Source organism: Sinocyclocheilus grahami, unplaced genomic scaffold (genome assembly GCF_001515645.1).
Source record: "Sinocyclocheilus grahami isolate Dianchi unplaced genomic scaffold, SAMN03320097.WGS_v1.1 scaffold491.1, whole genome shotgun sequence".
In the NCBI taxonomy this organism is placed as follows: domain Eukaryota; kingdom Metazoa; phylum Chordata; class Actinopteri; order Cypriniformes; family Cyprinidae; genus Sinocyclocheilus; species Sinocyclocheilus grahami.
The window spans coordinates 43,031-69,225 of NW_015505670.1; the positions used below are offsets into that span (position 1 = coordinate 43,031).

The window sequence follows — 26,195 nt, forward strand, 5'->3', positions numbered from 1 at the left end:
TATATATATATATATATATATATATATATATATATATATATATATAAGAACCAATATATGGTTCTATTTGTTTCTATTTTTCCTCTAGCTTGGCAAACATTGCCAAATAAAAGTTTTTCCTCATAAGTGCTGATTTTATCAACCCAGTACCTTGTAGGTATGACTTTATTTCTGGTCAGACTGGCTCATCAGATTGGAACTGCAGCAAGCAGCTCTCAATAATTTTTGTGGGCAATATGCATCAGATGGTCAGTGCATGTACTGAGCGCAGTCTGTGGGCTGAGGCTGAGACTAATACGCGGCAGACTTCAGCCGTTGCAGCCATGCACACATGTTTGCATTGTATAGGGAAGGGAGTCAGCAAATACAGAACAATCCCTAAGAAAACACCCACCCACTGCACATATCCTGATTCAAATAATTTCTAATTAGACGTTCATCTCTTCAGCATGTCTTTATTAAACCAAAACCCAATGTATGAACACTCTCTTTCTTTTAGTCCACTCCGTCCCCGTCTGCTGATCTGCTGGGGCTCCGCACGGGTCCTCCTGTTACCGCCGCTGCTCCCAGCGCAGGCAGCTTATTGGTTGATGTTTTCTCAGAGGCTGGTGTCAATGATGATGGCTTCCTGAGGTAAATAAGGATCCATTTCGTAAGCATCCTGTTTTCAGGCCATTGTGCATTTATTGCTTTAACTGAAGTGAAGTGCACTAATATTTTAACATGTTCAGGACTTGTGTATATATATGTCCGTCAGGCTTTCTGCTCTTCTGTCGTTTCACTTTCTATCACTCGTTCTTCTGGTCTTCCTCTTTTTGTGTTGTGTAATCTTGTGTCCTTTATCTTGCTGCGTATGTGACTGTCTTTCTCTTTTCTTGCTTCTTTTTTTCTCTTTCTCTTTCCCTCCCTTTTCCATCTCCCTCATTTTGGTGTGTGTGCGCGCACGTTTGTGTGTATGCGTGAACGGATGTGCGTCTCACGTCCTTGCTTTTCGTTGGACGATGGCAGAGATCTGGAACCCCCCACTGAAAGCTCTGACTCCCTATTGGCTGAGGGTCCTGGTGACTCTGAGTAAGGGGCCAGTGGTAGACTACAGTGTCAATATGTTACAGCAAAACTTATTGAAAGTCAATAGTCATATATAAACACTTAACTTCTTAATTATTTATAGATGTTGTTGTGTAAATGTGTTCTTTTCTGTTTGTGTCTGTGGAGTATTTGTGTGCTGTGTGGAGGTAATATGAATTGCTAACATTTTACTGGCCGCAGATGTAATGCCGGTACTAACCTCTGCCTTTGTTTTTTTTCTCTCCTCTTTCTCCCTACCTACTTTGGCTTCACTCTGCACTTTTTACTGGCTCACCACTTTCTAACATCTTTAATCTGTTTTAACCATCTGTGCCTTTTCACACTTAACACTTCTCACCCCTCTTTTCATCTCCTGGGGCCGCTCTCCTCTCTCTGCATCCTTCGCTTTTGGTCTCTCAGCTCTGCTCCCCCTTCTGTGGTCTCTGAAGATCCTGCTACTCCTCTGCCTGAGTCAAACGAACTACTCAACAAGTAAGAGCTCACTCGCCCACTTCACTCCCTCCATTCAGTCACCCAACCATCACAAACAACCCACAGCCTTCTCATTTTATTTCTTCTTCTGTTGTATTGGAAGACAGAATGCAAAATGTAGTTAAAAATAACCACGGACAAAGGTTTTTTTTTTTTTTAAATTTTAAATGTTCCTGTTAATCTTAAGCATGTAGTTTGGGAACTGCTAGTCAATATTTTTTTGTGTTTATATATATTTTTTTAAAGGGTTACTCCACCCCAAAATGAAAATGTTGTCATTAATCACTTACCCCCATGTCGTTCCAAACCCGTAAAAGCTTTGTTCGTCTTCGGAACACAATTTAAGATATTTTGGATGAAAATGGGAGGCTTGTGACTGTCCCATTCACTGCCTAGTAAATTACACTGTCAAGGTCCAGAAAAGTATGAAAGACATCATCAGAATAGTCCATCTGCCATCAGTGGTTCAACTGTAACATTATGAAGCGATGACGAGAATACTGTATTTGTATGCGAAGAAAACAAAAATATGACTTAATATATGACTTATGACACAGAAGAGCGTACGCTGCTTGCGTTCAGTGGATATTCTCCAAAATGCCGCTATGGTGATGCGGAGAGACACAGCGGAGATGAATTGTGGAATAAAGTCATTATTTTTGTTTTCTTCGCGTACAAAAAGTATTCTCGTCGCTTCATAACGTTACGGTTGAACCACTGATGGCAGATGGACTATTCTGACGATGTCTTTCATACTTTTCTGGACCTTGACAGTAGGGGTGGAACAATATATCGATATGGCAATATATAGTTGTCCTTCATGCGATACGAGAAACGATATCTGGCTCCAAATATCGATATTTTACCACAATACAATACTACAATTTACTCCAATATATTACTACAATAAGGCGCTCTATATAGATTTCCCTGCTCCCAGCATCTAAAAAATGCATGGAAATCGTGGCCGCACCATTTCCACCCTCTTTCCGAAGCGCTCTGAGCAACCATGAACTGCGTTCTCTATGAAGATGGGGGAAGCACGAGGAACCGAAGGATAAACAGATTTCCAGCCACTGTATTAGCTCTACTGCTCTATATATGTTTATGGAGATAAACAAAGATGGAGATAAAAAACTGCCCCGGAACAGCTATCAGCGTGGACTGTAGGCATCGATCACGTTATTATTGCAGAGTGCATATTGAGTCTGTGAGTAGCCTAACCTCTCCGCTCGGATCGCAGGTGAATTTCCCTCACTATATGAGTGAGAGAGAGCGGCGCCGGCACGTCCAGTTTTATGTCAACAAAACTGGATCTCTCCCTCTCTCTCAGATATTACAAGTGCACGTTAGGGCACCGACCGGCAGAAACATCTGCACCTATGGCATGGACGACGAAACAAAACCTCGTCAGAGCTGTAATGCGGCGCAGAAATGTGCAGTGTGTTTGCTTGCCGCGCGTCTACATTTGAAATAATGAACCTGAGCGTGCAAAAGACGCGATGTGAATGGGTCCCCCCACCCCCCTTATAAATATCTTAAATTGTGTTCCGAAGACGAACAAGGCCTTTTCGGGTTTGGAACGACATGGGGGCAAGTGATTAATGACAAAATTTTCATTTTGGGGTGGAGTTATCCCTTTAAGTGTCAAGTACACACTAAAGGTCTGGGTGGATCAGTAAGATTTTTTAAAGAATTTAAAGAAATACTTTTATTATAGTAATCAAAAGTGATCGAAAGATATTTATAGTGTTAGAAAAGATTTATATTTCAAATGCTGTTCTTCTATGTACCTTCTATTCATCAAAGAATGTTTTCAACAGCGATAATAAGAAATTGTCTGATATTTGAGTGATTTCTGAAGGATCAAGTGACACTGAAGATTGGAGTAATGGCTGCTGAAAATGCTGTCACAGGTTTAAACTAGGGATGCACTGATCCGATACTCAGTATCGGTGTTGGCTTCGATACTGCCATTTTCTGCCGGATCGGGTATCAGTCAGACGAGACCGATCCAAATCCGATATTGTCATATGCCATTCTGTGTTATTGTTAAAGCAGCACTATAACTTTTTCTGTGTTCAAAATTTGCAAAATGTATATAATGAGCGAGTACATCATGAATTCATCTTCCAAAGATTTAGAATTTTTGTCTTAATCCGAATCACTACGGTACACTTATAATAAGTACTTATATTTGGACTATTGTAGCCTGGTCGAGTCGTCACCGCTGCGGAGTAACACATACCTGCGTGAATCACCATAGACATAAACTTAGAGAAGTAGCTCCGGTTGGAATGTTCTTCCGCGGAATGTGTGCAGTTCTGTTTATTAACTGCTAGAGCTTCAAAAGTTACATAGTGCTGCTTTAAGCCCCACGAAAGGCACAAAAACATTATAAAGCACCATGTTTTCGTGCATTCTATTCCAAATGTACTGAAAACGTTCTATTGTTTAATGTAAGGTTTCAAAAGTTACATAGTGCTGCTTTAAGCCCCACGAAAGGCACAAAAACATTATAAAGCACCATGTTTTCGTGCACTCTATTCCAAATGTACTGAAAACGTTCTATTGTTTAATGTAAGGTACAGATGAATATTGTTAAATTCAAGTTGACCTAAACTCTTCTCTCTGCTGCGGCTGTCAGTCATCCTCCATTCAGCATTCAAACTGCATGCCGCGTTTGGTTGCAACAGTCAAGACGATGAAACTCCAAGATTATTCAGTGTTCCTATTATTATGCTTGATCTCTAGATAAAGATAATTGGTTTTGCATTAAAGGACTTTATCTAGCTGGAGTTTAGTGCTGTTTCTGAAGCATGTTACTTTCTACCGGGTGTCTGTTAGATCACAGATCTACCTCTCTGTATTGGAGCCTTTTGTATTATACTTTGGCGCAATGAAAGATTATTAATAGCCTTTCTTTTTCTGTCCTATATCTATCATGTTGCTGCCACATTACTATGCTATACATTTAAAAGAAATTTCTTTTTTTTTTTAAAGAAATTTTATAGTACATATATATATAAATATATTTACTTGTTTTTTATTAATGTATTTTACAACAATACAAAGAGCAATGTGTAACATTTTACCAGATTTAGTACTACACTTTTTTTTTTTTTTTTTTACTAAATGTTTAGATTGTATATGAGATTATATATTCTTTCATTTGTTATTTTTCTTTATAACGAAGTTGTCTATATTTAGTAGATTGTGCTAGTAAACTGCTAGTATCGGATCGGTATCAGTATGGGCTGATACTCAGAATTTTTGGGATCGGATCGGTTCTGAAAAAAATGGTATCAGTGCATCCCTAGTTTAAACTACATTTTAAAACATTAAAATTCAAAACAGTTATTTTAAATTGTAATATTTTGCGTTATTTTGATCAAATAAATGCAGGCTTGGTGAGCATATGAGACTTCTTTCAGAAACATTAAAAAAATCTTTAAAACTTTTGAATGGCTATATGAATAGAAAATGTATTATTTAATGTTGGGAAAAGCTGTCTTATATTCTGTTCTGCACACAGCCCAGACTTATAATCTAGGTTATGACCATTAATTATGGTGACCAAATAATACATTTAAATGCAAAAAAGATCAGAGTCAGCAGTATGTCGGCACTCACTCAAAAGCTCTAGTCCAGGAAAACAATACCCTGTTTCTGCTTTCACATTGTGGATACTTCTGTTAGATGCCCTGCATAAGCTTCATATATATATTTGGAGAATGTGCGCTAATCACTAGTTCACAGCTCCAGTACTTATTTGTAATAATTTATTAGAGGAGACCATGGCACTACATGGTAAACAGTGGCCAGGAGCATTTAAGTTTTTTTTTTCTTTTTTTTCTTGTGCTTAGGCTTCAGATTACAGTCTCTTGTTTCTGTTGTCACCCTTTCAACACCCACCCTCCTCTCAGTGTCTTATGCTGCATTCACGTGCTCCTCAGATGGTCCTGTTTCCTTAAGGCGAAGTCGTTCTTCCAGTGTTGATTTGCATGGATTTACTTGCCTGTTAGTTAATTTTTTAATTAACCGAGTCCCTTAGCATGGACAGAAACGAATTGTATCTTTTACTAACGCTGTTGGTAATTACCTGTTTTACTAATGGTCACAAACTATCATTAAAGATCAAATAAATAAAAAATTGGAAGTGAGTTTTCCATTGTGAGTTTGCCCAGTGGCTGGCTCATGTTTTTGATTTTTCTGACAACACGTGAACACACCATTACAAAACCAGTGCCATTCCTGGCTGTCCCTGCATGTTTGTCTGCCTCACACGCACTCTTATCTCTTGCCCTCAGGTTTGTTTGCAAGAACAATGGAGTTCTGTTTGAGAATCAGCTGCTACAGATCGGCATAAAGTCTGAATATCGCCAGAACCTGGGTGAGTCACAACATCTGCAGAATGATAATTGCATCATCTGGAGGTCAGTGTCAGCAGTCTGGACTTCTGCTTAACCAGCGTTTACGAGTGACTAGTTTCAATGTACACATTTAAACAGTTCTTGCTCATTTTTATCCTGTTGTTTTAGCATTATAAAAACCTGAAAGGGATGTTACAGTGTTAATATTTGACTTGATATTCAAATTGCATGTGGGTTAAAGACAAGATGTCCCATTTTAGTGCCTACATCAAATTAAATTTACAAAAGTTATCTTATACAGATAGATAGATGCATATTGAATGCAAATGTCTACTTTAATGTTTAAAATAACTTTTGTGAAAGTAAAATGTCAACATATGGGCAAAATGTCCCATCATCATTGAGCGTAACAGATATATGTAAAAATAAAACAACATAGTTATTCTGACCTGTAATATATAAAAGAAAGTTATCATGCTAAATTTTATTATATTTTAAATGATAGAAATCTTGATGACAAATGGGTAAAACCAAGTGGTTTGAAGGATAGTGGCAAAGATTGATAAAGATTTAAAATTACAATTAATTTTTGGGGGATGCACTGTCATCCTTATTTAATGTCATCTAATGATTCATGCCTGAAAGTATATTTTGGTGTACAAACTATTGTTACACTGAATGACATTTTAGTGTTTTCTGTAAATCATGGAAAAATGTATGATAGTCATTATTTTTTACTCCGCTTAAAATAAACAGGACACATTCTAATGCACAGAGAAAACAAACAAACAAAATGTAATGCTGTATTAAACTTTTGATGCTTAAACCCCTTTTCATCTTTGACCTGTGTATGTGGTCTCTCGTCACAGGGCGGATGTATCTGTTCTATGGCAATAAGACGTCAGTGCAGTTCGTAACCTTCACGACTACAGTCACCTGTCCAGGAGAGCTACAGTCTCATATCCTTCACATCCACACATGAAAACTCATGATCATTCTTGCTTACACACATTGTGATTTTTGTCATGTACATGATCAGAGTACGCTGGTTTGTTGTTTAACTCCTTAACTGATCCCACAGCTCAATGTTCAGTCTAAAACAGTGGAGCCTCTCATAGAAGGAGGTGCTCAGGTGCAGCAGGTCATCAACATTGAGTGTCTGACTGACTTCACTGATGCACCACTCCTCAACATCAAGTTCAGGTAACAGATGCATTTATTTAAATGGTTTATGACCATGAGTCAGCATACGCTCTGAGATTTACTCAATTGTTGTGCTATTTCAGGTATGGCGGAGCTCTCCAGAATCTCACCCTCAAGCTGCCTGTTACCATAAACAAGTTCTTCCAGCCCACAGAGATGGCATCACATGACTTCTTTCAGCGCTGGAAACAGCTCAGCCAGTGAGTGTTTGTGTGTACACAGAAGACAAATTACTGTATACATGCATCACAAACTGTTCTCTGAGTGAGAAACATGTTCAATTCCCTTCTCACAAGGCCTCAGCAAGAAGCACAGAAGATCTTCAAGGCCAACAATGCCATGGACACCGAAGTGCTCAAAGCAAAGGTGGGTCTACACAACTTCATACTGACTTTGTAATGTCATACTAGCCTGCTGCATATTGCACAGTATATACTGTACACTGGCTACTGTTTCTTTAAAGGTGGGATAAGTGATTTTTCAAAAACTCACCTGAAATTTTGCACACATCACCTGGACTAAACCAGATAATTTACGATATTATCATGTGTAGTATTAACATGATATTTCATTTTTTAAATATCACAGTAATCGCTAATGCTGGTACATTGCAACATCCCTCTGCAGGAATAGTAAGATTAGTATGGCAGAACATTACTTCAGTTATAGCCATTCAATGTAGAGGGGTGATGTCATTCCTGCAGAATTTATTTACAGATGAGTCCACTTAATTTGATTCTCATCTTCTGTCTTTCATCTTTTCCCTTCACCCATATGTTTCATAGTTACTGGGATTAGGCATGGCTCTCTTGGAGAATGTGGATCCGAACCCAGAGAACTTTGTGTGTGCCGGTGTGATCCAAACCAAGGCCCAGCAAGTGGGTTCTCTGCTAAGACTCGAGCCCAACGCACAAGCTCAGGTATGAACAGACAGTTTTATGCTGATTTGTATCCATATTACACAATCAAAAGAAAAGGAAAACAACAAAGAAATGCCACAAGCATCAAAAGTCCCTCCCTGCTGCTATGGAGCACAGACTTCTCTCCAAGTCAGTTTTATTGCATCTTACTGTTGTCTGTGTGTCTCTGTGCCTGCTGATGCAACTCAAGTCTGGGGAGCAGGTAACGCATTCATCCTGCCACCCCTTTCAACTCAAACCACCTCCCATCCTCCCTCCCTCCTGCTCTTGTGATTCACTCCATGTCTGGTAGTAAAACCCAGTTGATTTGACGTGACAGCAGCATCCTTCTCTTTGTATCTGTGGAGTTTCCTTTGTCCATTGTGCAAGTTTACATTTAGTCTCTGTATTGGCAGTAAGGATCAGACACGCATTCAGACAGCAGAATGAGCGTCTGTCTGCACAATTGATGTCTTTCTCAGTTGTTTGTGTGTCTGTTTCTATTTTGTAACGCTCTTTATTCTCTCTCAGATGTACCGGTTAACCGTGCGCAGCAGTAAGGACACTGTCTCCAAGCGTCTTTGTGAGCTGCTGGCAGAACAGTTCTAGAAAGTGAGCCGAGACTAGCACCATCTAGAACCGACACCCAGACCAGACCAGCGTTCCACCTGAGAGACCCCAGAATAAAGAATCTGCAAAACACATTCACACATAAGGGAAAAAAAGTAGCTGTCAGTCTCTGGCAGCCATATTACTGTCCTTCTGATAATGATTATTATTACTGTTATCATCAGTGCTGCCCTTCTAGTTTTTATCTGTGTTTACTTGTGTGTGGTGCGAAAGGAAGCGTGCATGTGTTTTTTTTCCCATACATGTGTGAAAGAATCTTGGTGGTAGTTCCGTTCTCCGTCCTGCCTGTTCAACGATCAACTCCTGTGCTTGTGTTGACAGCTTGTGTGTGTGTGTTGTGGGTTGAGGAGGGAGGGAGAAAAGTAAAGCAAAAAGATGGAAGTGGAGCAAGACTTCCCTCTCTCCTGTTTTATCCGCAAAATTTCAACCGGAAAAACTGCACATTAGCTGTTTCTTTGGAACATTCCCTATAAAAGACTATTAGCAGGACAAGAAAACACAATCTCAATACACTAACGCAATGGCACTTCCCTAAAAGAGGCCAGAATCACTAACCCCCATCGCTTTCGCTCTCGTTTTCCTCCACTGAAAGCAGTTACATCCAGAGCCATTGGTGTACATAGAAAAAAAAGAGATTCCACATGCATTTCCAGTTTATCGCACCGTACGTACGTTCTTTCCGACGTAGAAATGGCCAGTGCACTTTAAGAGGCTTTGAGAGGAAAGGCTTTTATAGTCCCACCCCCTTTTTCCTATTCTTGTCCTATGTATTCAGTACTCGTCCTGACCCCCATATCTGACTATGTTTATTAAAAAAAAAATCTCTATATATAAATATATATATAAACCATGTAAATGATTACCCTTCATGGTTGCATTTGTATGTCTCTTTCTTGTTTTTGATAGTGGTATATTGTCAGTGTGTTTGTATGCTTTCTTAAATGGTCTAATGTTTTTGCTCTTGTTTTGGACATTCCATTCTGTACTACAAGTGAATGGGCATAACGTTTCAGGTTAGTCGTACAGTGTTAAACGAACTGGGGAGGAACTAGAATCAGAAAGAGGAAATGAAGCCGAGGGAGGGTCAGGTTCGCCAGTGTGCGAGTTTCTGCACATGAAGAGTGCAACTGCTGTGGACCTTCATGTAAATGTCTTTTTTATTTTATTTTTTGTAATATCGTTTAAAAAAAACATCTGGAGGACATTGACAACATCTGTCACTCTTCCAGCATAGTTATTGACTGAAATGAATAGTAGATAGTGGTTACCTCATTACTAAATCCTTACATGACATACACTATTAACTTTGAGTGGTGAGTGACCACAGCTGGAGACCCATATTTGCTTTTGCAGCGATAAAACCTGAGAAAGCACGTAGTTTGTGAAAAGTCGTCACATGCACGCAGTTGTACACACATTCTTAGGCTTAGAGGACGGGGCCTTAAGGGGGAGCACTGGACCAAAGCAGCTGCCAACTCAGTCACGTACAGGGATCATAACGATTTTGGTCAGCATCGTTTGGTGAGCAAGTGTGTGGTGTTATTCAGTGTGATCCATGTGAAAAATATAATGGAATTTATGCGACATTGTCATGTTAGTTCAGCTGGGGGTCACGCTTCCCTCGATGCAGTGATGCAGTACTGGGGACATGGTCATTGTAGTTGATTAGAATCAGTCATTGCGCGTGTGTGTGTTTCTGTGTGCGTGTGTCTATGCAGTATCCGCTAGCTAATGCAGCCCCGGTGTATCGCTGTTCAACCTGTCAGATACCTGTGTTAGATTCAATTTACTCTGTACTGAATAATGTGAAAGTAAAATTATGCCATATACTCGAACCAGCTGTTTTCTTTGTGTGTGTGTGTGTGTGTGTGTGTGTGTGTGGTAGGGATGGGCAAAGATCAGGGTGACAGGGCAGATAGCTGAATCTCACACTTGCACAAAATAGGTCATTATCTTTCAGCTCAACATTGTATAGGTCGACTTCATCTGATGTAAAGTGGGCCATAACAAAGGTTTAACAATGTAACACAACTGTAATATAAAAACAAGTTAAATGTTTTCCAAACTTGACACTTATTTCGTTCTGATTGGAAATGAACCACAATTATTTTATGTAGATAGGCCTGTATGTTTAGTGAATATTATTCATCTATCCAGGAAAATATTATGCAGGGTTTTCAAGACAATATCTTTGCAATGATCAATGTTTCCATCATTGTTCATTCTTTTGTTAAATAGAAAATGCAAGACACCATTTTGTTACCCAGGGTGGTATAGCAATTAATTCATAGTTTATTTAATTAACATAAATCGAATTGTAAGTCTGTTGCAGTTGAACGCGTTTTGCAGCCGTTGTAGCGCGAGAGAAAAAAATCATTTAGTGATACAATCTGATAAAAACACATGACACTGAAACATAAATATGTCTGAGGTACAGTGCATCGCGTAAGGTTAATATAGTATAAAAATGATATCAATGGGTAAATGCGGACAAGTGAACTATGCGTTCTGAATAATATATTTTGCTTACGAGAGAAGCACGGCTCGCATGGGACTTTGCACACGAGGTGGCTTACAAAAGCATCTAGAAGGACAGAAGAGTCTCGTTTGACGGATTACGCACTCGATTTGCAAATGAAAGCGGCGTGTTTGTCTGAAAACCTACAGAGAGTAAAACACGATTCATCACAATAAAAATGCCGAGGTCTTCAGGCCAAACTGATGATGGCGAACAAACGGAGCGAGCCCGCGCGCGCGTCAGAGAGCAGCCCTGCGCGCCGATTGGCTGGAAATGACATCATATAGAATTGTACTATTCTTAGCTTCTGGAAACGGGATGACCTCATCTTCCCCCCCCTCGCGCAGGTATAGACAGACATACAACAACAAATAATGTTAGAGGCGCAGACGAGCGGAGAGGAGCACGGGAGCACAACTACCGAGAAGACAGATCAAGGATCTCTTTATAATCAAGCCGATACATATATATATATATATATATATACTTCATGCTTTCTCCTGTTTGTGCTATTTACAACGTTCATCCACTAGATTCGTTGGACTTTTTCAACATTTTCTGATTTCCTACGCACTCTGCTGATCTGTAACGGACTGAACTGGTGAGTACTAGCTTTTAGTTTGTTGTCAATAAGCCTAACTTGTATACTATTACCATTGTTAAATGCAATTCATGAAAACTTTCAATAATTGTAGGGATACCAGTTGGCCTGCTTTTAGGATTCTGTATGTGTGTTCTTTGCGTCATAGACTCGGGCAGTAATTTTCAGTGTATTTTTTCTCCATAGGTTTCGGGTTATATAAATATATATATTTTAAAAATCAAGAGATGGTCTACTACAGGGACAGTCAGTCCGAGCGGCCCCCGTTGTCGCGTATTCTGCCGCATCTGTACCTTGGTGCAGAGACTGACGCAACGCAGGTATATTTACAACTTCTCTTAACGATTTATCATGTTGCATAATCCTCCCAATCCATATTAAAATTACATTTGCTGCATAGTCTATTTGCATATACATTTGCTACAATAGTTTGCTCTCGCCAGGGTTTTGCAGAACATTAAAGTTACTTTCTCACCTTTCACCCGCTATTCGTACCCACAGGATGATTTGTCCGACCGAGGCATCTCGTACGTACTAAGTGTGAGCCGATGTTGCCCACAGCCTTCATTTCTACCCCAGTCCCAGTACCTCCGTATCCCAATAGACGACTCCCTGCGGGATGACCTGCTTCCTTGGATCCCTCAGGCGTTGCACTTCATTGGTGAGGGACCCGAAATCCCGTGCTTACATCAGCCTGCATTTGCATCCCAAATACATTACATCATTAATACTAGCATCCATGCATAAAACTATGACTATGGAAACAGATGTGTTTTGTCTGTCTAAAAAACATAATTTGAGACTAATTAAAAAAAAAGATAATTTTTATGCATCTGGTTAGAAAGTCCTCGGTATACACTATCCCCCAGTTTCACAGACAAGGCTTAAGCCTAGTCCCAGACTAAAGTGTAACTGAAAGAAACTTGCACTGACTGATCTTAAAATTATATCAGTGCCTCTGTTTTGTCTCAAAATGCACACCAGTAATGTTTTTTCTTAGGCATGTTAATAAAAATGACTTAAATGTCCTAATTAAACTATTGCCTTGTCCTGTCTTAGTCTAAGCCCTGTCTGTGAAACCAGGCCTAAACGTTTTAAAATACGTTTCAATGTGCAGTATATACAATATATTTTTTTAATTAAAACAAACTGTTTCAGATGGGGCCATGTCACGTGGCTGCTCAGTCCTGGTCCACTGTGCTGCAGGAATCTCTCGGTCTCCAGCACTTGCTGTTGCCTACGTCATGTATAGCCTGAAAATGGATCTGGATCATGCATACAGGTAATGCGCATATGTTGTTTGTTTTAATTCTACTGCCATTTTCTATGAAAAAAAAGAGTTAGGAAATTGAGTTGAAGATGAATATTGAATATGAGTTATGAATTTTTTCATTGTTTTTTTTTCTTCTTTTTTATCATGAATGCAGATCATTTAAATAAATTAATTATAGTGCTGTCAAACAATTAATCGCGATTAATCACATCCAAAATAAAAGTTTTTGTTTACATAATATATGTGTGTGTGCTGTGTATATTTATTCTGTATATATAAATACATAAACATGCATGTATATATTTAAGAAAAATATGTTGTTTATACATTTAAAATATTTTAATATAATATCAATTACATGAACATAAATATATACATGGAAATATTTTCAAAATATATACTGTATGTGTGTGTATTTATATATACAGAATAAATATACACAGTATAAACAAAAACTTTTATTTTGGATGCGATTAATGGTTTGACAGCACTAGTTAATTATCACTATCTGATCATTTCTTTAGGTTTGTGAAAGAACGCAGACCTACAATTTCACCGAATTTTAACTTCTTGGGGCAGCTGCAGCTCTTCCAGGGAACGCTGTCTTTAAAGAATAATAACACTAACCTTCAGGTTCAGCAGTCAGTCAAACCGTTGGATAACTGCCTACAGCCCACCAATGAAAAAAACAACAGCAGTTCCACAGTGGCACTGTTAACTAACCTGAACCTTCAGAATAACATGGACAAAAACTGTATTATTAATGGATGTAATGAGGATTCCAAAGCAAACTTGCACTTTGAGAACAAGAACAACCAAATGGAAACTATTCAGAGCCGAGGCCAACGCTATGAGGTAATGAAGCCAGAGTTTACATTATCTCTTTCAGACAAGCTCGGAGCGCTCACTCTCCGCACAAATCCCATAGAGGTACAAAGACCAGTCAAAGTCACATCCCAGACACAGCAGGATGCACCAAAATCCAACCTACCTAAGCCTACTTCCCTTCAGATTCCGTCTCTAGAGGAGAAACGCAAAAGCCTTACTCTTTCCCTAACACCAGTGAGTGCAGTTCCTCAGACTCACCAGAAGGGGTCGTCAGTGAACAGCTGTGGTCTGAGGCAGGGCAGTTCCTCAGTTGACCAAACGGGGGCGTTAGATGACCTGGGCAGAGTCAATTTGGAGCCGTCAACATCAGAAACCAGAACAGAACCAAAAGAGGTAAACGGGTTTATCAGTGAGGAAGCTTCAGCTACACTCAGCATCTCAAAATCACAAAGAAGAAAGAGTAAACTAAACACCAGTAAGCCCAGAGCAAATGTGGAGCTACAAAAAACAAACCAACTGAACCATTCAAGCACAAGATCACACAGGCAGAGCCAGGGACCATGTGGTATCATAACCTCCCCGGAGGAGCATTTCAAGAAAGAGGTTATTGGTGGTGTAGAAGCAGTGGAGGGTATGGTTGGAGACCAGAGCCCCTTGTCTCCGGTAAGTCTAACAGTCAACAAAATACTGGACTGGTGCGAACGCATGCTGCTTGGGGTCCTACTTGGCCCACGTGTTAAACTGGGACAGGCTGCTTTGCCGTACAGATGTTGAAGAGAGACTGGTTGTATGGACTGTGCTATTTAAAAATACAGGTGTAAACAAGGACTGTACACTGTATCTCCCTAATGATCTGAAGGAACTTAAATGAGGACAACGATGCTATCAATGAAAAAGCATATGTGTGATTGTGTGAATTCACTTATTTATTTAATAAAATTGCATGTTCCTCCAAGACTATTTGACAGACTCACGTCATCTGGTGGACTGGTGATATGTGAATAAATGACTGAACGTTTGCAAGCACATAAGCGATTTGTTCTATTATAATGCACAGCCTGCCTGTGACTTTATTTATTGAAATACACTGATAATTGTTATTTATAAAGGGGTATTTTGCAGGTGGAATTTTAACACTATAGCTTGTATTGAAAACAGTGTTCATTAAAGACAATTATTTTATTCTGTCTCATTGTCTCTTTCATTTTAGTGTTACTTTAGCAACTATTTGCTGAATTGAATTATAAAATGTTATGAATAGACACAATTTTGCTGTGGATTTGAATGCCAGTTGATCAACAGGGCAAAGGTCCTGTGCCCCTTAAAGGAATAGTTCACCCCAAAATTTAAATTTGCTGAAAATTTACATCAGGCCATCCTAGATGTAGATGAGTTTGTTTCTTCAATGGAACAGATTTGGAGAAATTTAGCATTACATCACTTGCTTACAAAGGATCCTCTGCAGTGAATGGGCCCGCAAGCAATCCACACGACTCCTGTAAATCAGTGAATGTCTTGTGAAGTGAAAACCTGTGTGTTTGTATTAAGTGCTTGATCTGTGCATATTTTTCTCCTGATTCAGGCGAGACATCGTTTTCATTGAAGAAAACAGCATTATGGTTAGCAGTCTCTTATTTTAGCTGGAGCACCAGTTTTTAGTTAATTTATTACAAACACACAGCTTTTCACTTCATAAGACATTAATTGAAGGACTGGAGTCGTGTGGATTATTGTGATGTTTTTATCAGCTGTTTGGACTGTCATTCTGATGGCACCCATTCACTGCAGAGGATCCATTAGTGAGCAAATTATGTAATGCTATTTTTCTCCAAATCTGTTCTGATGAAGAAACAAACTCATCTACATCTCGGATGGCCTGAGAGTACATTTTCAGCTCATTTTCATTTTTGGGTGAACTATTCCTTTAAGAAAACGTTTAGTAATAAATATACTTCTAATGATACATTAAGTTTTTTTTTTTTTTTTATCTTGCGGGAATTGATTGCAACCGACTGTAAATTTACTCCCCTTGGTTTAGTCACAATGAAGAGGAGTAACGTTTCCTCAAAAATGTTGGAAAGGCAGACATTAACTGGTGGGTGTTTCTAAAAACATTTTTACTACACAGTCACACCCTGGGAAGTTTTCGTTTAATACAAGCCAGCATCCACATCGATTATCCAAACGTTAAGTTTTTTTATTATTGTTATTATATTAATTATTGTTATTATTATTGCCAAAGTATCACAAAAGAATATACAGAAAGAACTTGTGCAAATATACATACTTAGTATAGTACTAGGAAGGAAAATGACCGATTGAAGAGTTCAGATGCAAAAGCCTCTATAGAAATAAGTGCCGTCTGAAATTTTCTTCTAAAATTAGCATTTTTATCAGGTTCCTGTTTAGATTCAGTCATTTTACTTTAATGGCAATGTATAGGTCATTTTCTATACCATTAAAGTGAAAGAATAACTGAACATAAATATAGGAGCCTGATAAAAATTGTCATTTTAGATGAAAATTTAGATGAGGCTTTTGCATCTGAACTCTTCAATTATAAAATAAATAAGATACAAAACATTACATCTGGACAAACGTCTCATTTCATATGCCGAAATTTTGGCCACAAAATATTTTATTACATATTATAGTAATATTCATGTTTTGCCCTTTTAATTTTTAAATCTTGTTTATAAGTTAAAAAGCGAACAATGAATGCTGAATGAACGCTCTATGTAAACATCTACTTTTAACGCAGACAAACCAGGCCCTTCCTTGGCCAAATATGGGAAAGACCACGCTCGAATTACGCATTTATCATAGCCTGCCTCCTATTGCGGAAATGCAAGCGTAGTAACAGCAGAATCGTTCATCGAATCATGTGCATCAGCCAATTAGAACTCGCCGAGGCTCACCGATAACGAAATCATGCGTTCGATGAGAAAAAACAACGACGAAAGCCACGCCCATTTCAGGCGTACGTATAATACACACTCAGAACGAAAAAAGTTGCCCCTGGTCATGAAAAAAAAGCTATCGGAAGCAAGAGCGAGTCCAGAAATCACCAAGAAAAATCCAGAGGGCGGACATCCTGGAATTCGCTTTTTATCTCCCTAAGAAAGATGGTTGTATCGCTTGTAAAAAGGGAGAATTTGTAGGCTAAATCTTGCGGATATAGTCTATTAAAGTTGTCAGAGTATTCGCGGGTTGGCAGTGGACTAACGTTAAGTTGTCTGACTTTCGAGTCGCTAACTTGCCACCAGAAGGCTAATTTACCCAAGGCGGCTGCGGAAGAAAGGTAATCGGCCATCATTGTCCAGACCAGCACGGTATTTGTTTTATTTCCTATTTAGAATTATCAATCTGCAAATGCTATTGTTCTGTACAGATTGAACCATGGAGATTTGATTATGATACATACTCGCCCAAAATCTGTAACTTTGGAGCCTTTAGTAGAGGTTTATCAACGATGCCAGGCCTTGTACGGTCTTAAATCTTTATGCTCGATGGAGCAACATTATTTCATTTAAAACCATTTTAGTCGAGTAAGAAGACGTGATTAGTTTGTTTGTTTGTGTGTATAACCAAATGTTTCATATTTGCAGGAGTAGGATGATGTCAACTGAAGAAAGATATAAGTTGGTGGTCGTGGGCGGTGGAGGTGTGGGGAAAAGCGCCCTCACCATTCAGTTCATTCAGGTAAGTGCATTTTTTAGGTATTTAATATAAAATATAGATGTATTTATGGCGTAATATTGGGCAAATGTGCTGTGGTAAGTATTACTGTGGGTGTGTTGCAAGAGTTGTGTGAAGTTCAGAGTGCAGTGGGCTTTCCTTTGCATGTTCCTTCATGTTAAAGCTCTTGTTGAGGAGTTGGTGAACAACCAAAATGATTTCTGTTTTCTTTCACAGTCGTACTTTGTGTCGGACTATGACCCAACCATTGAAGACTCGTACACTAAAATATGCACTGTGGATGGAAAGGAGACACGATTAGACAGTAAGTTGGAATTAATGTGATTTTATAGGAAGGATTGAGTGTTAAAAAGCTCCACAGGTTCCCTCAGAAGGGAGATTTTGGTCAGAGTTGCGTCAGTGTGATTCATGACTGACTACGGGTTCCTGCCCAGGTTTTGTTTTGACTTGCTGTCAGTAGGACATCATGCCAGCTGTGCTTAAAGCAAGGTTTAAAGCAAAAATGTTTTGTGTGGATGAGCTCATCTTGCATATTCCCCTCTATTCATTTGTGTTATTGTGTCGTTCACCTATTCATTAGTCCTCGACACAGCAGGACAAGAAGAGTTTGGAGCGATGAGAGAGCAGTACATGCGCTCCGGAGAGGGTTTCTTACTAGTGTTTGCTCTTAATGACAGTGGCAGGTAGGTGTTTTCCAGAGTGTGTTTGTGTCTGTGTGTGCGAGAGGAAGGGGAATAGATAGTTCCTAACCTTTCTGTGTGACGAGAACCGAGAGTGTGTATGTGGCTGTGTTTGTTTTAAAAAAGAAAACCACAGAATGTGTTTGTGATGAGAATATGAGTGCTCATGTTTTCAGATGAACCTCAACAGATGAACTGAGCCTATTTGAATGGCGAGTAGAAATGTAGAGGTTTCTTACAGAATTGAATTAGACTATATTTTCCATGCAAATATTTGTACAGTTGTAAACTGCAATCAATTATTCTGCCTCTGAAGTTAAGAAGATTTTTTTTATCTTCAGTGAAATTTTTTATTTTCAGTTTAGTTTTAGTTAGTTTTCTGTTTCATTGTTGGTTTACATTGTTTTGTTGTTGTTTTTAGTTGTTTTGTGTGTGTGTTTGTATTTTAGGACTGAAATGTGTTAACTGGTCAATTCAAAAATATATATTTAATGCTGTTAAAATTCTTAGCACAGTCTAGTGACATTTTTATGTTTAATTAAAATGTTTTAGAATATAGCATGTTAGCAAACCTTAAACTAGAACTGCTTTGTTTAAATTTAATTTGACATTTGTTTTAGTTTTTGAATCAGCAGTTTTCCTAGTTGTTTTTCGTTATCTAGTATTTTTTATTTCAGTTCAGGAAAATATTTCAATATTTCATGTAATTTTTGTTAGCAGTTATAACACTCATAAAATAGATTTGTAATATTTGTCTAATGCAAATTAAATTTACAGGCTACTATCCAAGATGAGTTCAATTATAATGACATTCTATGAACTCTGTATTATTTTGAATTACTTTTGTCTTCGTAGAGCAAAAACTTGTCATTCTAATGAACACTTTCTATCGGTTTCAGTTATGATGAAATTCAGAAATTTCACACTCAGATATTGCGGGTGAAGGATCGAGATGATTATCCTATGGTTCTTGTTGGCAACAAATCAGATCTTGACCAGCTGAGAGTGGTAACGTGTTACACAAATGATTGAAGTTTTAGTGAAAAACCCTAAATAGGCTGCCAATTCATATGAATATGTTGTTCAATTAGATCTCAAGAGATGAGGCCATGTCATTTGCCCGAGAAAACAGGATCCACTATATGGAATCGTCAGCTAAGAACCGCCACAATGTGGATGAAGCCTTCATGGAGGTTGTGCGAGCAATAAGGTATTTGGAATAGAGGTGCACTCTTATGAGATTGACAACATAGTGCATTTGTGATAAACTTGCATTACCGTCTTTCTTCAGGAAGTTTCAGGAGACAGAAAGTCCACCGCTCCCTGCTAATCACGCGAGGAAGCAGAAGAGTGGTGGCTGTCCCTGCACCCTGCTCTGACTGCCCCTCTGCGCTGTTGCCTTGGAGACCGAAGCCCTCACTCTCACGCCTGGTGCCTTATATGTCTACACAGTGTGTGTGTGTGTGTGAGACACTGTATGCATCAGTGTTTTATTGGCTTTTACAGTATGTATGAATTGGTTTTCAAGAAGAAACTAGACTATAAAATAAGAGCGAACCGTGAATCTGTTGGAAAGAGGGAGTTCTTGTTTCATCCACATGTTTTATATAGTGCCTTGTAAAATCATGCTCTTGATTTTAGATTCAAGCACAGTATTTGTTTATTTCCACCACAGTATGAGGTCGCAGACTGATTGTGTGCCACAAAAGAGATTTGTATTTTTTATTTTTTATTTACCACTGAGGTGGTGAACAGTAGCAACAATGCATATTTAAACAACCACATAAGCAATCATAGGCTGTGCTGACAGAACTTCTTATGGTTCTTATGTCATCTGTATGTCATATATTGGGTTACTGACTCAAAAAGATAAGTCGGAAAGTATTTTATTGGCCCAGAGCTCTGTTCAGCCTGTCTTCTCTTGGGAGATTCATTTAGTCAGTGAAACTGCACTGAAATGGCTGCGTTAGTCTATACCTTGCTTCCCATCAGTGGCAAAAAATATATTCAGCCAGCTTGTTTTCATTTATCTCTTCCTGGTAAAGCAATGTGGAGTGATTAAGACATGATGTGATTTTAATAACGGAGTATTTTTAGTGTAGACGGTAGTGTCGAAACAATGGGTCCAGTATCTGAAATGCTAGTATTCTTACAAACCAAAGGCTATAATGTACATGTTTGCACACCTAGCTTTGTCATCGTGAATAGTTTTCTAATGTAGTTTAACACTAAAAATGGACAAATTGTTTGGTTTTATTCTGTGATTATTTGGATCTGTTTCTTTTTAGTTTTGATTTGATGTGTTTTTTAAGGTACTTCTATTTGTGCATATATGCAGAATAAGGCAGTCTGTCTCCAGGTTCACATGCTATTGTGACATGCTTGTGATTTTTGCACCTTCATTCGTAGACCGTGATGAAAAAGTGATACAGAGGAATTGCCAAATAAATGTACTAACAAAGCATGGTATTAATCAGTGTTGTAAGGGAATGAGTCACTCTGTAAATAGGTAGAAGGCCTAGTTTAGGGTGAGGAAAAACAAGACTAGGTGCTTTTGCTTTTCACACTATAGCAGTTCTTATGGTATACTCGTCTCTAGAGGGAGTTGCTACACAGCCTTTAATAAAGGGACATGGATTTTATTTTTCAAACTGGCAAAATCTGTTGTAGATCAGCCACAAATAAGAACAAAGCACTATTTAATTTGCATTGTTAACAGAATTACACAATATGGTAACAGGATGATTCTCATTCTTATTTCAATATTTGATGTCTTAAGTCTGATTATTTCCGTTTTTTTATTTAAGCTATGTTTTTGTTGGCTCTGGAGAAATATCAGACACCATTTATCTTCCAGTTTTGTATCTAAATCTAACAATATTCTTTTGTACACAATTAAAATATGTCTAAACCGTTTCATGTAAGAATTTATGGATGACTGATTTATTGGGTGAATCATTTTAAAAGTATTCAAAAGGGTTTTCACACATACCGTTGTTGGATTTGGCTTCAGATGCTGAGGAATGAGGAACTAATGATTAAAGTAATAACATTTAATTATAAACTTTATTCATTACGAATGAATAAAGTATAAATAAATTAATGCTTTGTATTTTTTCCTACTGACTATGTAGCTTCATATAAATTTCATTCATCTCTATTTGTAATTAACACTCTCTATTCTTATTGGCCCATAACAATCAGATAAGAGTCGAGAACTACCCTGCGCATTACAAGCAACTGTTGCTAAATGATTCCCACATGTGAGGTGAGGAAAAATGTGACTCGCTGGGAGGGAATCAAACCGCAGTGCGAGATTCTGAATTCACTGAAGAAACATCAGCATGAAGTCGTTTCCTCACAGAATTTGAGTGTAGTGGTAACGCACGTTTTAACGCGATAATGTAAGACAAATATCACGTCTATAGGACTGGCTTTCGTAACTTCATTAAAAGCTGTTGTCAGGTCGGCTCTTGCTAAGCTGAAGAAGCGGGGTCCAATTCATAACTATCCTTGAAAAGGAAGGCTGAAACCGGAAGCTGTTGAAGGTGCACGGGGGAGCGTTGTTTGTTTTAAATGGCAGATGATGAATGACATTTTTGAACATTAAACTGCGAGATATATAGCACTGAAAATTACTAATACTAATGATTTTTCGTCATGGAGGCGATTAGCACCTTTGTTTATTGAGATGTTCAGGTAAGTCACCGAAACTCCGTCACATCCCACTGTCACTCCTACAAATGCTCGCGGCTGTGAACTGTTGTCAAACTGGTATGTGTCGTACGCGGTGTTATAATGTGGCTGTGAATGAGAACACAGTCGATTTATGGAAGAATTTCAATTAAAAGCATCGAATATGTGAATACCTTGTATTCGTACTTTTTATCTATATCCATAATAATTTACAGCACCAAGGCAGGAAATCTCTGGAGAAATCTGAAAGTATTTTTTATCCAAAGTTTCCTTGTTCGGAGCACAAAAGAGTGTCAAGGTAAGCAGGCGGTGACCAATGTCGTTTTTCTTTAGACGCAGGTGCAGCAGTTTTGCTTTCGTTCTGCTGTCATGCGTTTTGTGGTGCAGCTTGTTTTCAGAATGAATGGGCAGATATGCACTATTACTCTACTTACTTAAAAATACAAAAATAAATATTCAGTCATTCCCTCGTGTTGCCACAATTTTGTCAATGTGTGTTTGATCTAAGTTGCAGTGTTGAAAATAAGATATTAAACTGATATTTTATGTATAACTCTTTTTCTTAATATATAAAGATTAATGTTTGATTTTGATTAAGTACAATGACCGATAGAGGACGATATTGTAAAAGCATTTTGCTTCTAATTCCTTCGAATATTTGTGTGACGAATTCTTTAGTTATATATTTCCTCCATATGGATTTATCAAAATATAGCCTGTTAATCTATGTAATATTCTTAATATTGGTTTGAACAGGTACAATGCTCGGGTTTCCAGCGATAGGTTTCAGCTTGCTTTTCCTGCTGCATCTTGTTTGGGGCAGAGTGATCTACAATGGAAATGATGGTAATAATGAAAAGCTGAACACTTTTTAATAGCCAGTGTTTGAAATTCTTTGGGTTTATCTTCTATTGTTGCTAATAAGTTAGTATTACGGTGTGTTTTTTTTGGTTGGTCTACCTCCCTATGCAACTCATTATGCTCAAATCGATGACTTAGACCTTTGCACAATCTCACATTGGCCAATCACTTACATTGGCCTTTATGTGTATTGTAAACATTGGTACGTTTCATACCTTTAATGCAACATAATTATTAATTTTTTTAAATTCTTTGCATTTTTAACTGTCTTTATCGTTAGCTGCCATTTCATTACATTCCTATATACTGCGCTGTTCTTTCTGTTTGTAAAAAGACATGATTGAATGTATGTTTGTGGTGTATAGCTTATTCTCATTATGATTCATATTCTCTTGTGTTCCTCAGTGTTCCTAGAAGAGAAGTCAGCAGGTTTGTTTCTCTCCCGTAAACTGTTGTATAACAGTTGGGATTTTGAGGTAGTGGTGCCTGACGATCTACAGAGAGAATGCATAGAGGAAATATGCTCATATGAAGAGGCCAGAGAGGTGTTTGAAGATGACAGAAAGACGGTGAGAAAAAGAGTATACAAGAAAATGTGAACACAACAGAAGCCTGTTATAGCCATGTTTATGTATACATACTTGGTGCTATTGATTTTGTTTTCCAACAGGCTAATTTTTGGAAAACCTATGTCAGCAGTCACGGTAAGGTTGTTCTTTTTCATTAAGGTTTCATTTGATATTTTGTAGATCTAGTTGAAGATATGGACATCAAACATTTGGATTAAATTGTCAAATAAAACTGACAACGTAATGCCTCATAGCACTGAAGCAAGCAGCCTTCACTCTTAAAAATAAAGGTTCTTTATTTGCATCTATGGTTCCACTAAGAAACTTTAACATCCATGGAAACTTTCCATTCCACAAAAGGTTCTTTATAGTGGAAAAATGTTCTTTTAGATTTTTTAAATCTTTTGTGAACTGTTCACAGAAATGTTTTCTGGGGAACCAAAAATGGTGGTTCTATGGCTCTGCTTTTGGAACCTTTATTTTTAAGAGTGTTGTCTAGCTGTCATCATAGTATAAGAAAATGCCAACTACAAATATTCTTAGTGGCCAGTATTTTCAATGTTTTATCCAAAAAGGAAAAATGGGATCACTAAATAATCAATTAAAATGTGTATTTGTTGAGAATGATGAACTGATTGTTTTTTTTTTGTTTTGTTTTTTTTCTACAGAAACGTTGCCCCCAGTGGATGTGTCTGGTTTGGTAGCTGGCATTGTGGCTATTGTAATAACAGCGATTATAGCCACTGTGTTGGGCATTTATTGCTACAAGAACAGGGGCAAAAATTCAAGAGGGGGCAGGTAAATGCATGTCATCATGACCACAGCAACATGCCTTTTATGCAGCAAATTCACACTAATGGATTCTGCATCTTCACAGCGTTCCTGTGCGTATAGGTGTGGATGGGCAGCCACTACCTGAATCTGTGCCCTTGTCTAACAGGGCTCCAGGTCTCCCCTCATACAATGAGGCTCTGACCCACAGTGGCCAGCATGATGCACCTCCACCGGCATACTCTGGGTAAGATCTCTAAACGGCTTGTTTGTATATCGTATACATAAGCAATGCAGTGCCTGCTGTTAAATTCTTTTGCACTGCATGTTCAAAATGTGTTTTAAAATATGCTTCTTTGCTCTTTACAGGGGAAGTCCATCTGAGCCACCTCAAACTCAAGATGAGGAATGACAAAGACATGTTGTTGTTTTTTAAATGGGGGGGGGGGGTAAGGCTACATGTTCCGCAGTACCCTATTTTATTCTTTAGAATTTCTAATTTAATAGAAAATTCTAATTTTGCTACTATCATCATGGAACATAGTTTCAGTGTGAATACTGTCAATATTTTCATAAATCAGGTTTGCTAGTTTTTTTAAGAGTTTTATTAAATGTACTGTAATTTTCATTATTAATAAAATAAAATGTAGACAAACTTTAATTTGCTAATTCGACTGTGTGAAGCAACCGCGCGCGTGACGCTTAAATCGATTCCAGTATTTGCTATTAGTCGCTGTTGTCACTCATCGTCGCCTGTCTTTCACAGGATCAGTGCGCACCGCCACAGATCGTACTAGCGAGAGCGTCCGATACTCAGCTGTGCCTCTGTGCCGTAACAAGGCGGCAGTACGCACGAGACTTCCAGACAGACTGCGTATGTGTGAGAGTGTGACAAGCGATTCGGCAGAGGGGGAGGCGTGCTCCAGACAGTGTGTGAGAGTGTGACAAGCGAGTCGGCAGAGGGGGAGGCGTGTGTGTGTGTGTGTGTGTGTGTGTGTGTGTGTGTGTGTGTGTGCGTGCCTGTTAGTCCACTCATAAAAATGGCGTCGTCGCGTCGTCATACCTGACAATAGCGATTTTAAATCCCGGGCGTTGTAGCGTTTATGTAAGGCATTGAAGCATTACACTAGCCCCTTGTATTATTCTTATAAACTTTAAGGATTTAAATTAACCCAGGCACAACAAGCCACTTTGTTTCTGGGAAGGAGGTACCATCCCGTGTATATCCATAATGTAAATATTTGGGGCGCAACAGCTGAAAAAACGCGCGCTCGGTTTACTATTTATAGGGACCTAGTATCTCACCTTTTTATGGCAATGCAGTACGCGAACAACTGAGAGGAAATGGGGTACAATCAAGCACGTGTCGTACGTCTCGGGTGTAACAAGCATCAGAATTCGACATGTAGAGCATCAGCCGCGTTACTGTTTCTGCTAGAAAGGACAATAGGCATCGAGATATATAAGAGGGCAAAAGAGGCGAGGGGAGGAAGAAACCGGATTTTTTGTGGTGACGGTGGTTGGTGTACTTCACCCCCCTCCCCTCCCCTCTCCTCTGTATCCATCTCCCCCTCCTCCCTCCATTCCTCTCCCCCTCTGTGCTGGTCCTATTCTTGAGGACTTGCTTGTGAAACGGGAGAGATAAACAGACACTGAACGCAGAGGAAAGGACACGGGGAGAGATAGTGTGTTAGAATTTAGGAAATACCTCCCTCCCCTTCCCCTGTCTATCTCTCCATCTTCATCCGTTGTCTCTTCTTTAATGGATAGAAATTATCCTGGCACAGGATTCGGTGATCTGGGCGCTGGAACGGGATGGAGTTACGAGAGATCGGCGAAGGCAAGGTAAGGCGCCCGTGCAAGTTCACTTCCATGCGCTGGATGCATAAATATGCTTAGCTGGCTGTAACAATGCCCATGCCGACGGACGCAATGCAATGCATGTTCCCACTCTCGCTCCCATTGCTGTGTTCATTTACCACTTCCATGCGTTATATTGTCGCTGGCTCCACGTACAGCCATCAGTATTGTCAT

General features: G+C 38.8%; 4 protein-coding genes across 12 annotated transcripts in view; all 4 read left to right on the top strand.

The window, feature by feature from the left end:
- ap2a1 (adaptor related protein complex 2 subunit alpha 1) overlaps nt 1-9,843 on the top strand; it is a 29,632-nt gene extending 19,789 nt beyond the window's left edge. The window contains exons 13-23 of one of the 6 annotated variants that reach the window (XM_016236487.1): nt 500-633; nt 1,009-1,071; nt 1,489-1,560; nt 5,871-5,953; nt 6,803-6,892; nt 7,013-7,136; nt 7,220-7,336; nt 7,433-7,502; nt 7,922-8,056; nt 8,247-8,258; nt 8,567-9,843. In XM_016236487.1, coding sequence (XP_016091973.1) covers nt 500-633; nt 1,009-1,071; nt 1,489-1,560; nt 5,871-5,953; nt 6,803-6,892; nt 7,013-7,136; nt 7,220-7,336; nt 7,433-7,502; nt 7,922-8,056; nt 8,247-8,258; nt 8,567-8,644 — 978 coding nt within the window. In that variant the 3' untranslated portion in view covers nt 8,645-9,843. The remainder of the gene's footprint in view (nt 1-499; nt 634-1,008; nt 1,072-1,488; nt 1,561-5,870; nt 5,954-6,802; nt 6,893-7,012; nt 7,137-7,219; nt 7,337-7,432; nt 7,503-7,921; nt 8,057-8,246; nt 8,259-8,566) is intronic. The other 5 variants (XM_016236488.1, XM_016236489.1, XM_016236490.1 and 2 more) reach the window with 5 other exon arrangements.
- A 1,598-nt stretch (nt 9,844-11,441) lies between these two features.
- LOC107554105 (dual specificity protein phosphatase 16) lies at nt 11,442-15,074 on the top strand. The gene is made up of 5 exons (XM_016236496.1): nt 11,442-11,784; nt 11,971-12,104; nt 12,286-12,445; nt 12,943-13,066; nt 13,582-15,074. The coding sequence occupies exons 2-5, from the start codon at nt 12,012-12,014 to the stop codon at nt 14,657-14,659; spliced, it is 1,455 nt and encodes a 484-aa protein (XP_016091982.1). The 5' UTR covers nt 11,442-11,784; nt 11,971-12,011; the 3' UTR covers nt 14,660-15,074.
- Nucleotides 15,075-16,888: 1,814 nt separating this feature from the next.
- LOC107554112 (ras-related protein R-Ras-like) lies at nt 16,889-25,156 on the top strand. 3 transcript variants are annotated; one of them, XR_001605031.1, is made up of 8 exons: nt 16,889-17,217; nt 17,494-17,587; nt 17,801-17,888; nt 18,165-18,267; nt 19,164-19,272; nt 19,356-19,474; nt 19,556-19,729; nt 25,130-25,156. XR_001605031.1 is itself a non-coding variant. In XM_016236510.1 (7 exons), the coding sequence occupies exons 2-7, from the start codon at nt 17,501-17,503 to the stop codon at nt 19,641-19,643; spliced, it is 594 nt and encodes a 197-aa protein (XP_016091996.1). In that variant the 5' UTR covers nt 16,889-17,217; nt 17,494-17,500; the 3' UTR covers nt 19,644-20,725. The 3 variants fall into 3 exon arrangements, 2 of the variants coding, with proteins under 2 accessions (XP_016091996.1, XP_016091997.1); XM_016236510.1 differs by lacking the exon at nt 25,130-25,156 and having other exon boundaries at nt 19,556-20,725; XM_016236511.1 differs by lacking the exon at nt 25,130-25,156 and having other exon boundaries at nt 16,889-17,186; nt 19,556-20,725.
- Nucleotides 21,547-26,195, top strand: part of prrg2 (proline rich Gla (G-carboxyglutamic acid) 2) — a 4,918-nt gene continuing 269 nt past the window's right edge. Inside the window, exons 1-8 of one of the 2 annotated variants that reach the window (XM_016236509.1) lie at nt 21,547-21,963; nt 22,176-22,258; nt 22,717-22,806; nt 23,227-23,390; nt 23,492-23,525; nt 24,059-24,188; nt 24,268-24,408; nt 24,531-24,602. In XM_016236509.1, coding sequence (XP_016091995.1) covers nt 21,956-21,963; nt 22,176-22,258; nt 22,717-22,806; nt 23,227-23,390; nt 23,492-23,525; nt 24,059-24,188; nt 24,268-24,408; nt 24,531-24,573 — 693 coding nt within the window. In that variant the 5' untranslated portion in view covers nt 21,547-21,955 and the 3' untranslated portion in view covers nt 24,574-24,602. Of the gene's footprint in view, nt 22,259-22,716; nt 22,807-23,226; nt 23,391-23,491; nt 23,526-24,058; nt 24,189-24,267; nt 24,409-24,530; nt 24,603-26,195 lie in introns of both variants that reach the window. The other variant, XM_016236508.1, reaches the window with a different exon arrangement.